Source organism: Parambassis ranga, chromosome 15 (genome assembly GCF_900634625.1).
Source record: "Parambassis ranga chromosome 15, fParRan2.1, whole genome shotgun sequence".
NCBI lineage: Eukaryota > Metazoa > Chordata > Actinopteri > Ambassidae > Parambassis > Parambassis ranga.
The window spans coordinates 8837539-8855370 of NC_041035.1; the positions used below are offsets into that span (position 1 = coordinate 8837539).

The 17832-nt window shown below is 43.4% G+C and overlaps 1 protein-coding gene across 1 annotated transcript; it reads left to right on the forward strand.

Annotated features, from left to right (window-relative positions):
* The first annotated feature begins 1336 nt into the window (after window positions 1–1336).
* Window positions 1337–3688, forward strand: LOC114447693 (tripartite motif-containing protein 16-like). Its single transcript, XM_028424086.1, has one exon. It carries the CDS (start codon window positions 1615–1617, stop codon window positions 3274–3276), a length of 1662 nt encoding a protein of 553 aa, XP_028279887.1. The 5' UTR covers window positions 1337–1614; the 3' UTR covers window positions 3277–3688.
* The last annotated feature ends 14144 nt before the right edge of the window (window positions 3689–17832 follow it).

Sequence of the window (17832 nt, forward strand, 5' to 3'; positions counted from 1 at the left end):
CAGAGGCTTGTTGCAGATGAGAGAATGTTATCCTGTATAATGTGTTTTAAAGAATCTGTTTTAATTATCCTTTCAGTCCCTTTCTGGGTCTACATTGTGGGTTGTTTTTTAACAGTGTAGGCCTGCCACTTTTCTTGGAATCATAATGATGTGAGTCCACCTCTGCGTGCATGTGCTAGTGTGTTAATCAGTGTAAGTTCCTTGCCCTTCAGCTAACAGAGGCCTGTGTTTGTCTCTCTGTCCACATCTGTATGTTTATCACCCATATGTACGGCTGTCCCTTTCTCCAGATCATCAGTATACTTCTCTTTGTTGTTCTCTGCAGCGGAAACGATGAATTCTGAAGAATAAACAGCTCAACAACAAACCTGTGTTCAAAGGTTACATCATTCCCACACATCATCTGATTCTGTAGTTACATGTGAGTGTGTGGAGGGAGGATGTGCGGTTTCTCTGAGAAAAAAAAAACTTGTTTCATTGAACAATAATTGAGCTCAGTGAAAATGATTTGCCTGCTTGAGCTGGAAAAGCTAATTATTTTTAGTGGCTAACTACAGTGCAAGTTATATTATCTCACTGCGTTTATATTATTGTAAATTCATAGTGTGTCCTTTCAGGTGGAGATGTGCCACTAAGTATACTGTAAGTTATACAGACTTCACTGACAATGGCTAAACAGATTAATTTAAAAAGCTGTCACCTTATTTTGAAGGAAACAAGCAAGTTTAAGTTTACAAAACTAAAAGGTAGTCTTATGAATAAAACAAAAGCTAAGTTAAACTAAAATATATAAAGCAGCAGATAGGCCATAGATCATTTTATGTTTACTCTTTTTTTATTGTTTGTTTGTGTTATTTGTATTTTTTAAAGCACTCTACTCCTGTCCACTTTACAACCACAGTCTCCTATTTCGCTTTGCAAAAACTTTCATAAAACAACTGTGTCCTGCTGAAAGCTGGAGCGGAAATTAAGTCAGTTGACTTTGTAGAAACTGCTGTGATGATATGAACAGTGTAGAACTGCAGTCTGGGGCGGGGTTTTACGTATGTCTCTGGCAGACAGCGGTCATTTGTCTCCAGTCTGTCACATTCAGCGGACATGGACACGTCTCTGTGCTTGTTGTAACGCTGGGAGCATGCTCCACGAGAACAAAGAACTTTCTCCTCGCTCCCGAGGTGGCAAGAATAACAAAAAAATTTCGTTTCGGCACGGAGTATTCACCCCAAGAAGCGTGAGTGCAGCTTCTCCTAGTCTTCCCTCTCCGTAACCACTGAAACCTGACGCTACACCGTAAGGCTACGCGGTGACTCATTTGCATACGGACGCTGATTGGACGTTTACTCAGGGCTCAGGGTGTGTGCGCGCCGCAGTCTGTGAATACACACAGCGGACGGACGGGGAACGCTAACCAGAAGTGCCCCTTCTTGTCGGATTTTTCCGCTATCGCTGATAATTTTGTCAACTCGTAATATACTAACTTTGTGAGTATATTGACATGTGCTTTCTCAGCTTCTAAAAGTTTGATTTGAGGGGGCAAGACATTTATTTGAGGGGGCGCTGCCGCCTCACGCCCCTGCCCAGAACCGGCCTCGTTCAGACTTGTCGAGAGCTGAAATGGCGCAGCGAAGAAATCAGCAGGATTCACTGAGGTTCTCCTGTTCCATCTGTCTGGATCTCCTGAAAGATCCAGTGACTGTTCCCTGCGGACACAGCTACTGCATGAACTGTATTAAAAGCTTCTGGGATGATGAAGAGGACAGGAAGGGAATCCACAGCTGCCCTCAGTGCAGGAGCACTTTCACACCGAGGCCTGTCCTGGTGAAACAGATCCTGTTAGCAGAGTTAGTGGAGGATCTGAAGAAGACTGGACTCCAAGCTGCTCCTGCTGATCACTGCTATGCTGGACCTGAAGATGTGGCCTGTGATGTCTGCACTGACAGGAAGCTGAAAGCCTTGAAATCCTGCATGCAGTGTTTGGCCTCTTACTGTGAGAAACACCTCCAACCTCACTATGATGCAGCTACGTTCAAGAAACACAAGTTGGTGGAGCCCTCCAAGAACCTCCAGGAGAACATCTGCTCTCGTCATGGTGAGGTGATGAAGATCTTCTGTCGCACTGATCAGCAGTCTGTCTGTCATCTTTGCACAATGGAGGAACATAAAGGCCATGAAACAGTCTCAGCTGCAGCAGAAAGGGCTGAGAAGCAGAAGGAGCTCCAGGTGACGAGACTACAACTCCAGCAGGGAATCCAGGACGCAGAGAAAGATGTGAAGCTGCTCCAACAGCAGGTGGAGGCCCTCACTCTCTCTGCTGATAAAACAGTGGAGGACAGTGAGAAGATCTTCACTGAGCTGATCTGTCTCTTCCAGAAAAGAAGCTCTGATGTGAAGCAGCGGGTCAGATCCCAGCAGGAAACTGAAGTAAGTCGAGTCAAAGAGTGTCAGGAGAAGCTGGAGCAGAGGATCACTGAGATGAAGAGGAAAAACGCCGAGCTGGAGCAGCTCTCACACACAGAGGACCACAACCACTTTCTACACAACTACCACTCACTGTCAGCACTCAGTGAGTCTACACACTCATCCAGCATCAACATCCATCCTCTGAGGTCCTTTGAGGACGTGACAGCAGCCGTGTCAGAGCTCAGAGACAAACTACAGGACATTCTGAGTGAGACGTGGACAAATATCTCACTGACTGAAGTGGATGTTTTACTGTCAGAACCAGAGCCAAAGACCAGAGCTGGATTTTCAAAGTATTCATGTGAACTCACCCTGGATCCAAACACAGCACACGCAAAGCTGTTATTATCTGAAGGGAACAGGAAAGTAACATTACTGAAGAACAAACAATCTCCTCCAAATCATCTAGAGAGATTCACTGGGTGGTCTCAGGTCCTGAGCAGACAGAGTCTGACTGGACGCTGCTACTGGGAGGTGGAGTGGAGAGGAAGAAGAGGAGTTGGTATATCAGTCGCATACAAGAATATCAGCAGAGCAGAGGGGTTTGGATTGAATGATAAATCCTGGTCATTATATTGTTTCGCAGACAGTTATGCATTTTATCACAACAAGAGACGCACTAAGGTCTCAGGTCCTCCTTCCTCCAGAGTAGGAGTGTACCTGGATCACAGAGCAGGATTTCTGTCCTTCTACAGCATCACTGAAACCACAACTCTCCTCCACAGAGTGCAGACCACATTCACAGAGAGACTCTATGCTGGACTTGAACCGTTTCGTTCTGGAGACACTGCTGAGCTGTGCAATGTCATAGACTAATGACAGAACACGTGTGTAGTTATGTAAAGGAGCTGTGAGGGTTTAACAGCTTGTTACTGTTCATCACATTTATAACAGGAAGAATTCTCCACATACAGACTCAGCAGACAGTCGCCATCTTTGAAAGTAGAGAAAAAGTCCAACACAAACAGAAAATAACCATCTCTTTTTGATTATTGATTTGATATTGTTTTTTGCATTTCATAATATTGATCACAATGATAACATATATATATGATAAATACTGTATAAGTATTGATCAGATAAAGAGCTGTGACAAACTATCCAGGACAGTCTGATGTCTTTGATGTGCTGATTTATTGTTTTTAAATTGACTGTTCAAATCTGACACCACATTTACTCTATGTCTGATTATACTAACAACAAATAAAAATTATACTTTGTTACTTTATATTGTGTTTTATAATTTAACAATATAGAAAGAAAACAATTGAAAACTTTGCAAAAGGAACAATAACATTCATTTATAAGAAAAAACTAACTGGAAAATTATTGGCCAATTAGTTTATGAAACACAGACTATGAAATCATCACAAACGTTTTAGCAAATAGATAAAAACTGTAACTGAGGAGTTGGTGGGTGAGACTCAGACATGGTGGGCTGGGAAGAGACATTTCTGACTCTGTCTGGTCAAACAGGTGCTGGGGGATTTTTGTTAGTGCTGAATGAACATTTTTTTCATTATCCTTGCACTCAGAGTGCATGATCATCTCCAGAGCCTCCTGTGTGCTAGTAGTAGTGTAGTAGTGTCTTTCCATCTCGAATGACTACTCCACAATGACTACTGCTACTTGAACACTACATTGTCCAAAGTATTCGCTCATTACACTATTACACATATATGAACTTAATCCACTCATCCATCAGATTGCCAGATGGAGAAGCATGATTTGGCACTCCAAAGAAAGCGTCTCCACTGCTCTAGTCCAGTACACTTGGTGATGTTGGGCTTGGATGCAGCTGCTCAGCCATAGAAACACATTCCATAAAGCTCTCTACACAGTGTTCTTGAGCTAACCTGAAGGCCGCCTGAAGTTTGGAGGTCGGTAGCGATTGACTGCCTCAGCAACTGCTCATTTTGCATGGCCTACCACTTTGTGTTGCTGTCATCCGTACTCACTTCCACTTTGTTATAATACCACTGTGAGTTGAGTGTGGAATATTTAGTGAAGGTAAAATTTTATACACCTGTGTCTATGGAAGTGATTAGAACTTTGAGCTATATTCTTTGTTCCTGAACAGACATGTGCCTCATTTGTGTGTGAAAGCAGCATTAAGGAGAAAGCTGCTGCACACAAATAACTGATATTTACTGTGTCAGATGTTATTAAAGCCTGTGGTGATTCAGATTTACCTGATTGAAGGATGTTTTTGAATATAATGTTGAGCTGCTTTATATTTTTACCTTTATGAAAATTAGTTTCAGGTTCAAAACCAGATTTCATCTGATGATACTATAAGACTGATTAAATATAAGCTTACTCATAGAGTTAAGCACCAATTTTTCCCCAAACAAACTCTCTCTGCTTGAGCCAGTGAAGAGATGTAGTGTAGTGTAATTAGACATTATCTAATTAGACACACTCATTTAAATGTTTTTGTTTCTTTGTTGTTTTCCTAGAAAGAACTTTGTGTTACAAGATGTGTTGTATGGAAAGTACTTTATAGATATACAGAAGAAGTGTCCATGTCTGTGTGAGAGACAGATATGGACAGTTTGTCTGCAGTATTCTACATCACATACTTCTATTTCTGAATGGAATATATCAGGAGAATAACAATATGATTGACAGAAAAAATATCCATGGTAGCAGTGATGTAAAGTGTCTGGATAGAGAGCTCTCACTGACCTATGAAACTCCACTCCGCTTCATCAGAAGACAGAGGAGACATGAGGACTGATGGTGGCAGACTTCTTCTGGACCACTTTCCCTGTCCTCTTGGAGACAGCAGTACCCTGACCAGTCTTTGAGCCTCTTTCTGGATTGATCCTGATGAAGCACCTATAAACACAGCAGTCTGAGATTAGAGGTTGAATAGTAAAGTAAAGTTTTCTGCCGCTATATGAACTGAAGTCATGAAATCAGGGTTTAAGATGTGCATGATGAATAGAGAGAGAGAGAGAAAAGACAAATGTCTGATTCAGTCATACTGGACATCACTGGTTTTTATTCTGCCAGCTGCCTTGTATAAAGTCTGTGTGCATATGTGTGAATAGAGCAGGTAAGAAGAGCTGCTCAGTGTTCTTCTCTGTATATATGCTGATTTCCACTCTTACAGATACCTTCAAATACAGACTACAAACAGAACTTAACCCATGATAGCTAGCTAGCACAGCAGCCATTTAGCATTTAAAAACCTACCTTTTGACAACTTGAAAACAGTCTGTCATCTCGTCCTGTTGGATGAAATAGTTGAAGCAACTGGTCCTTCGCTTTTAAAGCCATCAGCAGTTCCTCCAAATTAAGGACATTTAGACCGTGACAGCCAGCCGCCAAAAAACAAACAATTCCAGCTTATGCTCCGCTGTTGATGCTAAATCCGCCCGTTAAAATGAATGCGCTGGTTTCCTGCTCGAAATATCATCTGGTGATGGTCTTTGTTCGCAGACTAATTAGTATTTTTTATTAAAGGTTAACCTGGAAAACGGCGTGGATCATAACTTTTGCAGCAAGGTCTCCATCGCCCGGTGTTACTTCTGTGTACTTCCGGCTTCCATTGTGAGCTCAGGCCAGGGTCAAAGAGCCCGTCAGTGATTGGAGGATAGACCTGTCAGTCACACCAGCCACGCCCACTCATTCACCGAGTTTCGATAAACATCTTTTTATGAAATTATTTTTCAGACAGACAGCCAGGACAATGAAAAGAACAAAACGTGTTGTGAAATAAATCATAATGATGTTTATTTTTTATCTTGCTGTAAATAATGTTTATACTGTTTAATTTTTACAATTATAGGTATATTTTATATATTATAAAATAATATTTTTGCTGCTGCAATAGTGAAATTCCCCAGCTTGGGATGAATAAAGTATTTTTTATTCTATTCTTCTATTCTTTATTTTTTAATCAGAGAATAAGTCAGAGTCCATTGTAGTCTTCTGAGGACCAGTGTAGGCTGGGAGAAAAGTTGTTAATTTTTTACATATCCTTGCTTTCATCATTTCAAAATAAAATCTTTTTCTATAATGTGACCTTCATTAAACAAAAGAGAATCATTCACAAAATAATTGCAGCGCATGGGCTTCTGTGCCAGTATTACCCAGCTGTGTTTCATTCTATTTGATCAGTGTGTAGCCACTTTGCTGCTGTTTTGAGATGCAGGTTAGAGTGTTCACAAACATACAATGCTGCTTTAAAACAGTGTTCTGGAAGTGTATCAGATGATACATTGATCTTTATACCTGACCTCAAACCCATCCATGCATGTCAGGCCTCATCACGCAGCAGCAGTGTTGGACCTTTCCAAATGCTTTGGAGTCTGGAGACCATCCTGCTCAATGTTAAAACTGCTTAAACTATCAAGCAGTTATAATACTGAGGGCCCAAGCAGCAAAGAGGATATGGTTAAAATAAAATGACACTGTAAAAATTAACATTAATTAAACAAATATAAATAAAAGAGAAGAAATGTTCAAATTCTGAGAACAAAAGTTTATTAATTATGATTTATGAAATAAGTATGTCAAAATTCAGGACACACAGGAGAACAGAGTGCTGGTCACAACAGACAGACTGGTAAAAGATTTCAAAGATGTGTGTGTGTGTATCCATGTCCAGGATAACATATGGCCATTGAACACAAGCTGAACAGTTCTGAGGCTAAAATAAGTATCATATCAGCATTTCTCCTGACAGAGAATTTTGCACCAACACAATGAATGCAGGGTATAATGACCATTTAACAAGATGAAGCTCCATCATTTTACAAAAGCATTTCACTTGTCATAATGACGCGTCTTGTGGATAATGGCAGCTGCTGTAAGGTTTGCTTTGTTTTGACTGCGCCATGGCCAAACCTCTTCAGCTCTGACAGAGATAGTGGCGGTTCAGATCCTTGGGGTGTGGTCTCTTTGGAACAGGGAGGTATACATTCAAGTTGGACAGATGTTCATCACCTAATGACAAATGAATGGTGTGTCTGCTGGATCTGCAGATGGTCTGATAGCTCTGGTATTTTTTGTTTGGACTGCTGGGTCTGCTGTTTCTGTATGTGGCTTGGTGGCTCTAATGAACACCTGGACTGGTCCAACTCCAACAACTATGTATGTACACTCACATTCCAGTCAGACATGTTCACATCACTACTAGTCATTGCAAAGTGTTTGTCTTCTGAGTTTTCAATGTGTTTTATTTTAGGGCAAAAAGAAGAAACGGATCACAAGGAAGGCTGCCTCCAGGCCTGAAGACTGATGCTGTCACTTCAAAAGCTTTAGCTGCCATTTGTAATCATGTGGACACCATTAAGTTTCCATCTGCAGGACATAAAGATGCAAACTGCTCTGTATGTGCACACAATCAAACAAATATGTTGATCTCTGATGTGTTACACATGCTTTGGTTTCAGGACATACAGTTTGTGGTCAGATGCTTCATTCAGGTTCTTCTCCTGTTGATCTGTGAGGGGACAAGCTTTCCTATGATCACTCTCTGTCCATCAGCTGACAAAAGCCGGCTGTGCTCCTGGTACTGAGGTCCACCTGCAGGTCAGGTAAACACAGGGACTTTATCATGAGCTCAGCTTTGACATTATTCTGACATTTAGCATTCAGGGGGCTGTACATTCACTTTCTCTGAATGACATGAAAAGCTTCTGTCATCGTAGCACACCCAAGGTCTCCTTTTAAGATCAATGATTCAAAGATCTATCTGAATTCATGAGGTCATCTTTAAATCTGTTCCTCATCCTCTCTTATTTCAGGGCCATCACTCATTTCTATATTCTTCATCAGCCGTCATAGATAATGTCAACATGAACTGTTGCACACATTTACTTTGTACTTTCACATCATCTTTTACAGCTAAAAGCTAGCAGCTAAAACACACACAGTTAGACAAACTGATCAGTTTTGATTATTTGCACACCTGCTGATGATCAATTAATCAAGAACTGATTATCAGCAGCACATGCAAATCAAAGCTCAGCCAAAATGTAAATATTAGAGGGCTTAATATCAGAGTCTGCATAGTGCCAGACTGTGATGATGCTAATATCATGACAGATGTACATAGTGTTAATGAGATGATGGGCCCTATAAATTCTTTTTGTAAAGCATCAAGTGCAAAAAAGAATGTAAATAAATCCCAGATTATGATGTGTGGGGGAGCACAGAGCACTAATAACACGTGAGGTTTTAAAGACACAGAGACAAACAACCATTCACACCTACAGGATATTATATTATATATATTATATATATATTATATTCACGCCAACAGTGCAAACCACTGCACCACCTGGGAGCTTTGAACGGAACAAAATCAAACATATAATCAATTTATGGAAACAAAGACAACTGGGATTAAAGGGGGAAATAACAATGATGAACTCACTCTTGATGTCCACCATCAACCATGTCCTGGCTGTCTGTCCTCTATCGGCAGCTTGCTGTGGAGATCCTGCATGAATCTGGTTGCCCATGACGTCATGATCCAGCCTGACGACAAAGGGACCTCCTTTGTTGTGGTTTAAATCTGTGAAGAACTTGAGGAGTTTATGTTACTCTTGTGTCTTCAAACATTGTTTTTTGAACAGTCCTGCTCACTGATGTTCATTATGAGGTAAGTTTTCTTAGTTATAAGGCTGACATACCTAAGCCAAATCAAATGTGGATTCTTCATAGAGAGCTAAGGCTAAATAAAATTACTTTACCAATTACATATATAACAATGACAGAGTAGCTTTTTGTGTTCTATATTTATCTGCCTTAACTGTTTTACAGCTTAATCTTGTAAAACAGATAGCACCTAAGCTATCTAAAAACTCCATGTATTGGACTTTAAACAAGTTTATAAAAGTGATATATAACTATTCATATTTTCACTCTGTAGAAAAAACATCCATCAAAGATTGATCAGTTCCATGACATTGTAGCAGCAGCATCCCATTAACAGAAGACCACAGCCACACCTAACACATTTTCAACCAGTAAGCAAACCAAGTTAGCAGATATGATGTTGGCAGCTGCAAGCAAACATGTACCTCAAGCAGCCATCGACAAGCTTATTGTCAATTTCATATGTGAAGGTTTGCAGTGGTAGAACAGCAAGCATTCAAAGAACTAATGACTTCAATAAGTAAGAATAAACATACATTTGTTGCAACCACCACTGTTGGTCTGCTTATCAAAAAAGTTACCTTAGTGTCACTTGCCATTAGATAGAGGAAGAGTCATTGGAAAGAAGATCTGCAGCTCTAGCAAGCAAAAGATTGAGAGGATCTCACACATTCGACATCATTGCTGGTGCTCTTGATGATGTACACTGCCAATACAAGATAAGAGAAAAAGCTGTAAGGAGCACAACTGATAGTGGATCCAACTTCATCAAAGCCTTCCATGTGTTTGCAACACAGAATGATGACTATGTATTCAAACATATTCAATAAAATTGAAGTATTATGTTGTAATCACAGTGCTGACATACCTGAAACAACACCTTGAGAAAACAAGAAGGTGAGGATCAGCAAAGAGAGTCATGTGACGATGACAAGTTTTTCTCCAGGCCGCTCTCCAGAATGCTGCAGAATCCAGTTTAGCTTGACTTTCCTTCCCAGCCATAAAGAAACTGTCTAAAAAAACACCTCTTCCTGCCTCAGCTGCATGTCAATGACTGTTTACATCCAAACGGAGCCAGATAGACTCTATGAACTTTGAAAATCAGCTTCTGCTTTACCTGAAGAAAAGATTCAGAAAATCATATTAATGTTGATGTCATGTCCAAATGTGTAGGGCCCTGCCTAGCTTCTCCTTTCTTCTAACTCAGATTGCTTAAGCTTGATCCATACTTATTCCTATAAAATAGAAATTATTTCTACATGGATCTTTGTAGTCTACTACCCTGTGAGGTTTGGTAGTGATCAGACAAACAGTGTTTGAAAAAATCCAGAAAAACTATAATCAACCCTCCCCACAGGCACCAAAACACTGTCACACTATAGAGGCATTATGATTGGTCATGGTGTCAGACAGAACTTTCAATCAAAAGGTCAAATACACATAAGGGTTAGACATATTCAGTCCCCATGTCCATGCCACTTACGTTTGGACAAGCCAGCCAGTTAAGCTGACTTCTCACAGGAAAGAATGGGAAATCGGTCAAATGCATGACAAAACCCAGCCAAATTTGGAAGCCTCACAGTGTGGCATGCCTTTACACAGAATATAAATTTCTGGGAACAACTCATAAGCTGTTAGACTTTATAATACTGAGTCACCATTATCATGTTTTTTACCCAATTTGATCTAATTGATGAACGCACGGTTTAGGCCATTTTAAAACCAAACTTCATGGACAAAAATAGCCTCTGTCTGTTTTCTCGTGTATTGTTGATGGATAAATGATAAAAGAACTTACCATTATGAAATTACCATGAATCTCCCTCATCCATGGTACGACATACTCCCTCTCCAGGTGCTCACGCAGTGTACTGCCATGCAAGGTGAGATCAGCTGTGTACACTTTACACTAGAGATCGAGCAATCGTGGCTGTGCCTGCCTTAGGTTGTCCAGGCGGTCACACTGGCATTGATCTATAAAACCCTCCTTGGTTTGGCTCCACCTTATCTGTCTGCTCTTCTCCAGCGAACCACCAGCCACTATGCCCTACACTCCAGTGGCATTTACCACCTGCAGGTCCCTCATGTGCGGACTGAGCTAGGAAAGCGGGCCTTTAGCTACTCTGCCCCTTCAGCCTGGAATACCCTCCAGACTGATTTAAAAATCTCTGAGCTTATCTCATTTAAAACTTTTAATTCTTTATTACACATTCGGCAAAAAGCATCCATTTATCAGTGCCTGTGTTTTTAAGATATCTTTCCATTGCTGCTCTTATTTTCACTGCTCAGATAACTGTTTTGATCTTGTTAGCCAACTTTGAAATGTTGTCCTGCTGTTCTTGGCGTGTGCTGCTGACCACTTGGCCAGGTCACCCTTGTAAATGAGTTTTGGATCTCAATGGGTTTTTTACCTGGTTAAATAAAGATTAAAAAAAAAACAAAAAAAAACAAAACAAAAAATGTTCCTGCACACATGTGCAAACTGTTCCTGCCAACAGTGGGAACTAAAGGTCGAGTAATCGTGGCTGTGCCTGCCTTAGGTTGTCCTGGTGGTCAGGAAAGGATCTTACCCGTCATAGGCAAACCAGTCTTCCATACTCGCCTGTCAATACAGCATGAGTCCATTACCATGCTATCAACTACACACAGAGCTGTGTCACATGTTCCTGCACACACGTGCAAACTGTTCCTGCCAACAGTGGGAACTAGAGGTCGAGTAATCGTGGCTGTGCCTGCCTTAGGTTGTCCCGGTGGTCAGGAAAGGATCTTACCCGTCATAGGCGAACCAGTCTTCCATACTCGCCTGTCCAGACAGCCTGAATAGGTTACCATGCTATCAACTACACACAGAGCTGTGTCACTTGATCCTGCACACACGTGCAAACTGTTCCTGCCAACAGTGGGAACTAGAGGACGAGTAATCGTGGCTGTGCCTGCCTTAGGTTGTCCCGGTGGTCAGGAAGGGATCTTACCCGTCATAGGCGAACCAGTCTTCCATACTCGCCTGTCAATACAGCATGAGTCCATTACCATGCTATCAACTACACACAGAGCTGTGTCACATGTTCCTGCACACACGTGCAAACTGTTCCTGCCAACAGTGGGAACTAGAGGTCGAGTAATCGTGGCTGTGCCTGCCTTAGGTTGTCCCGGTGGTCAGGAAAGGATCTTACCCGTCATAGGCGTACCAGTCTTCCATACTCGCCTGTCCAGACAGCATGAGTCCATTACCATGCTATCAACTACACACAGAGCTGTGTCACATGTTCCTGCACACATGTGCAAACTGTTCCTGAATAACATAACATGACTTTCACCAGGCTATCAACAACACACAGAACTGTGTCACATGTTCCTGCACACACGTGCAAACTGTTCCTGCCAACAGTGGGAACTAGAGGTCGAGTAATCGTGGCTGTGCCTGCCTTAGGTTGTCCCGGTGGTCAGGAAGGGATCTTACCCGTCATAGGCGAACCAGTCTTCCATACTCGCCTGTCCAGAAAGCATGAGTCCATTACCATGCTATCAACTACACACAGAGCTGTGTCACATGTTCCTGCACACACGTGCAAACTGTTTCTGCCAACAGTGGGAACTAGAGGTCGAGTAATCGTGGCTGTGCCTGCCTTAGGTTGTCCCGGTGGTCAGGAAAGGATCTTACCCGTCATAGGCGAACCAGTCTTCCATACTCGCCTATCCAGACAGCCTGAATAGGTTACCATGCTATCAACTACACACAGAGCTGTGTCACATGTTCCTGCACAAACGTGCAAACTGTTCCTGCCAACAGTGGGAACTAGAGGTCGAGTAATCGTGGCTGTGCCTGCCTTAGGTTGTCCTGGTGGTCAGGAAAGGATCTTACCCGTCATAGGCTAACCAGTCTTCCATACTCGCCTGTCCAGACAGCCTGAGTCCATTACCATGCTATCAACTACACACAGAGCTGTGTCACTTGATCCTGCACACACGTGCAAACTGTTCCTGAATCACATAACCTGACTGTCACCGTGCTATCAACAACACACAGAGCTGTGTCACATGTTCCTGCACACACGTGCAAACTGTTCCTGCCAACAGTGGGAACTAGAGGTCGAGTAATCGTGGCTGTGCCTGCCTTAGGTTGTCCCGGTGGTCAGGAAAGGATCTTACCCGTCATAGGCGAACCAGTCTTCCATACTCGCCTGTCAATTAGGCTTGTGCAAAATCGTATCGTGTGCAATTAATCGTCAAAAAAACTGTCATCGATTAATATTTGCCACTTATCGATTACGGCGATTAGTGCCTCGTCATGATGACGCATTTTTGTGTGCGGCGTACTCTCACCATCACCCGCGCACATGTGAGCCCACAATAACAATAACGGTGGAAGGCAGTGGTGTTCAGTTAAATAATGCGGAGTTCAACGTTGTCACCATAAGTCCGAGCACGAAGAAAGTCGAAGAAAGCACAACGAGGACACAACGCCGGCTACAGCTGTATATAGTGCCGCAACATGCATTAGGTGAAGCGTGGAGCATTGGTTGTTGCCATAGTAACTGAATTTTTGCTCGTATCAAATGAATAAACTCCGATCTTTATTTAAGGACTCCACAGCAAGATAGGAAACATTACAACAGCGAAGTCTCCTCCAGCAGATATTGCAAAGAATTCCACTCAGCCGAGAATCCGCGATATGTTAGTCAGTGTGCTGCTTACGACCAAACTAAGCGCTGGAAGAACGTAACGTAGGTTGATTTGCACAGACACACATTTAAATGTGAAATTGTCCGGTTTGTTTATTTGTTTGTTTTTTCTGCTGCTGTTCAACAGTGTGAGTGAAAACATGCACTACTGTGGGACATATTCACATTTTTTAACTTGAAATAATCACTGATGTGACTTTTCTGAACTTTGTCTGTTTAATTTTAGTGTTGACATGCTTTGTGACCTTAAGATAAAAACATTTGAAGGACAAAGTTACTTTAAATGTTTGCTTCATTATTATTTTGAAGCAGTTTGTTCCTCAATATTATCAATAAATATTTCCATGGCTGGTTGGTGCCTAATCACTACTCACCAGCTTAACCTGTTAGAATGAAGTAGTTAACTTGACTGATGATTTGTCGGTATCATGCTAGAACACTGTGCCAATTTAGAGTCAAAAACATGTAAGTGCAATTGTCATCAATTAATCGTCAAATTAATCGTTATTGGCTAAATGCCACAATTAATTGTGATTAATTTTTTTGCCAATATCGCCCAACCCTACTGTCAATACAGCATGAGTCCATTACCAGGCTATCAACTACACACAGAGCTGTGTCACATGTTCCTGCACACATGTGCAAACTGTTCCTGAATCACATAACATGACTTTCACCAGGCTATCAACAACACACAGAACTGTTTGCCATGTTCCTGCACACATGTGCAAACTGTTCCTGCCAACAGTGGGAACTAGAGGTCGAGTAATCGTGGCTGTGCCTGCCTTAGGTTGTCCCGGTGGTCAGGAAAGGATCTTACCCGTCATAGGCAAACCAGTCTTCCATACTCGCCTGTCCAGACAGCCTGAATAGGTTACCATGCTATCAACTACACACAGAGCTGTGTCACTTGATCCTGTACACACGTGCAAACTGTTCCTGCCAACAGTGGGAACTAGAGGACGAGTAATCGTGGCTGTGCCTGCCTTAGGTTGTCCCGGTGGTCAGGAAGGGATCTTACCCGTCATAGGCGAACCAGTCTTCCATACTCGCCTGTCAATACAGCATGAGTCCATTACCATGCTATCAACTACACACAGAGCTGTGTCACATGTTCCTGCACACACGTGCAAACTGTTCCTGCCAACAGTGGGAACTAGAGGTCGAGTAATCGTGGCTGTGCCTGCCTTAGGTTGTCCCGGTGGTCAGGAAGGGATCTTACCCGTCATAGGCGAACTAGTCTTCCATACTCGCCTGTCAATACAACATAAGTCCATTACCATGCTATCAACTACACACAGAGCTGTGTCACATGTTCCTGCACACACGTGCAAACTGTTCCTGCCAACAGTGGGAACTAGAGGTCGAGTAATCGTGGCTGTGCCTGCCTTAGGTTGTCCCGGTGGTCAGGAAAGGATCTTACCCGTCATAGGCGAACCAGTCTTCCATACTCGCCTGTCCAGACAGCTTGAATAGGTTACCATGCTATCAACTACACACAGAGCTGTGTCACATGTTCCTGCACACATGTGCAAACTGTTCCTGAATCACATAACATGACTTTCACCAGGCTATCAAAAACACACAGAGCTGTGTCACATGTTCCTGCACACACGTGCAAACTGTTCCTGCCAACAGTGGGAACTAGAGGTCGAGTAATTGTGGCTGTGCCTGCCTTAGGTCGTCCCGGTGGTCAGGAAAGGATCTTACCCGTCATAGGCGAACCAGTCTTCCATACTCGCCTGTCCAGACAGCCTGAATAGGTTACCATGCTATCAACTACACACAGAGCTGTGTGACTTGATCCTGCACACACGTGCAAAACTGTTCCTGCCAACAGTGGGAACTAGAGGTCGAGTAATCGTGGCTGTGCCTGCCTTAGGTTGTCCCGGTGGTCAGGAAAGGATCTTACCCGTCATAGGCGAACTAGTCTTCCATACTCGCCTATCCAGACAGCCTGAATAGGTTACCATGCTATCAAGTACACACAGAGCTGTGTCACATGTTCCTGCACACACGTGCAAACTGTTCCTGCCAACAGTGGGAACTAGAGGTCGAGTAATCGTGGCTGTGCCTGCCTTAGGTTGTCCCGGTGGTCAGGAAGGGATCTTACCCGTCATAGGCGAACCAGTCTTCCATACTCGCCTGTCAATACAGCATGAGTCCATTACCATGCTATCAACTACACACAGAGCTGTGTCACATGTTCCTGCACACACGTGCAAACTGTTCCTGCCAACAGTGGGAACTAGAGGTCGAGTAATCGTGGCTGTGCCTGCCTTAGGTTGTCCCGGTGGTCAGGAAAGGATCTTACCCGTCATAGGCGAACCAGTCTTCCATACTCGCCTGTCCAGACAGCTTGAATAGGTTACCATGCTATCAACTACACACAGAGCTGTGTCACATGTTCCTGCACACATGTGCAAACTGTTCCTGAATCACATAACATGACTTTCACCAGGCTATCAAAAACACACAAAGCTGTGTCACATGTTCCTGCACACACGTGCAAACTGTTCCTGCCAACAGTGGGAACTAGAGGTCGAGTAATCGTGGCTGTGCCTGCCTTAGGTCGTCCCGGTGGTCAGGAAAGGATCTTACCCGTCATAGGCGAACCAGTCTTCCATACTCGCCTGTCCAGACAGCCTGAATAGGTTACCATGCTATCAACTACACACAGAGCTGTGTCACTTGATCCTGCACACACGTGCAAACTGTTCCTGCCAACAGTGGGAACTAGAGGACGAGTAATCGTGGCTGTGCCTGCCTTAGGTTGTCCCGGTGGTCAGGAAGGGATCTTACCCGTCATAGGCGAACCAGTCTTCCATACTCGCCTGTTAATACAGCATGAGTCCATTACCATGCTATCAACTACACACAGAGCTGTGTCACATGTTCCTGCACACACGTGCAAACTGTTCCTGCCAACAGTGGGAACTAGAGGTCGAGTAATCGTGGCTGTGCCTGCCTTAGGTTGTCCCGGTGGTCAGGAAAGGATCTTACCCGTCATAGGCAAACCAGTCTTCCATACTCGCCTGTCCAGACAGCATGAGTCCATTACCATGCTATCAACTACACACAGAGCTGTGTCACATGTTCCTGCACACACGTGCAAACTGTTCCTGCCAACAGTGGGAACTAGAGGTCGAGTAATCGTGGCTGTGCCTGCCTTAGGTTGTCCCGGTGGTCAGGAAGGGATCTTACCCGTCATAGGCGAACTAGTCTTCCATACTCGCCTGTCAATACAACATAAGTCCATTACCATGCTATCAACTACACACAGAGCTGTGTCACATGTTCCTGCACACACGTGCAAACTGTTCCTGCCAACAGTGGGAACTAGAGGTCGAGTAATCGTGGCTGTGCCTGCCTTAGGTTGTCCCGGTGGTCAGGAAAGGATCTTACCCGTCATAGGCGAACCAGTCTTCCATACTCGCCTGTCCAGACAGCTTGAATAGGTTACCATGCTATCAACTACACACAGAGCTGTGTCACATGTTCCTGCACACATGTGCACACTGTTCCTGAATCACATAACATGACTTTCACCAGGCTATCAAAAACACACAGAGCTGTGTCACATGTTCCTGCACACACGTGCAAACTGTTCCTGCCAACAGTGGGAACTAGAGGTCGAGTAATCGTGGCTGTGCCTGCCTTAGGTCGTCCCGGTGGTCAGAAAAGGATCTTACCCGTCATAGGCGAACTAGTCTTCCATACTCGCCTGTCAATACAACATAAGTCCATTACCATGCTATCAACTACACACAGAGCTGTGTCACATGTTCCTGCACACACGTGCAAACTGTTCCTGCCAACAGTGGGAACTAGAGGTCGAGTAATCGTGGCTGTGCCTGCCTTAGGTTGTCCCGGTGGTCAGGAAAGGATCTTACCCGTCATAGGCGAACCAGTCTTCCATACTCGCCTGTCCAGACAGCTTGAATAGGTTACCATGCTATCAACTACACACAGAGCTGTGTCACATGTTCCTGCACACATGTGCAAACTGTTCCTGAATCACATAACATGACTTTCACCAGGCTATCAAAAACACACAGAGCTGTGTCACATGTTC

Excerpts from the sequence above, each read along its gene's own strand:
- LOC114447693 (XM_028424086.1), top strand. The coding sequence starts at position 1,615 with ATGGCGCAGCGAAGAAATCAGCAGGATTCACTGAGGTTCTCCTGTTCC.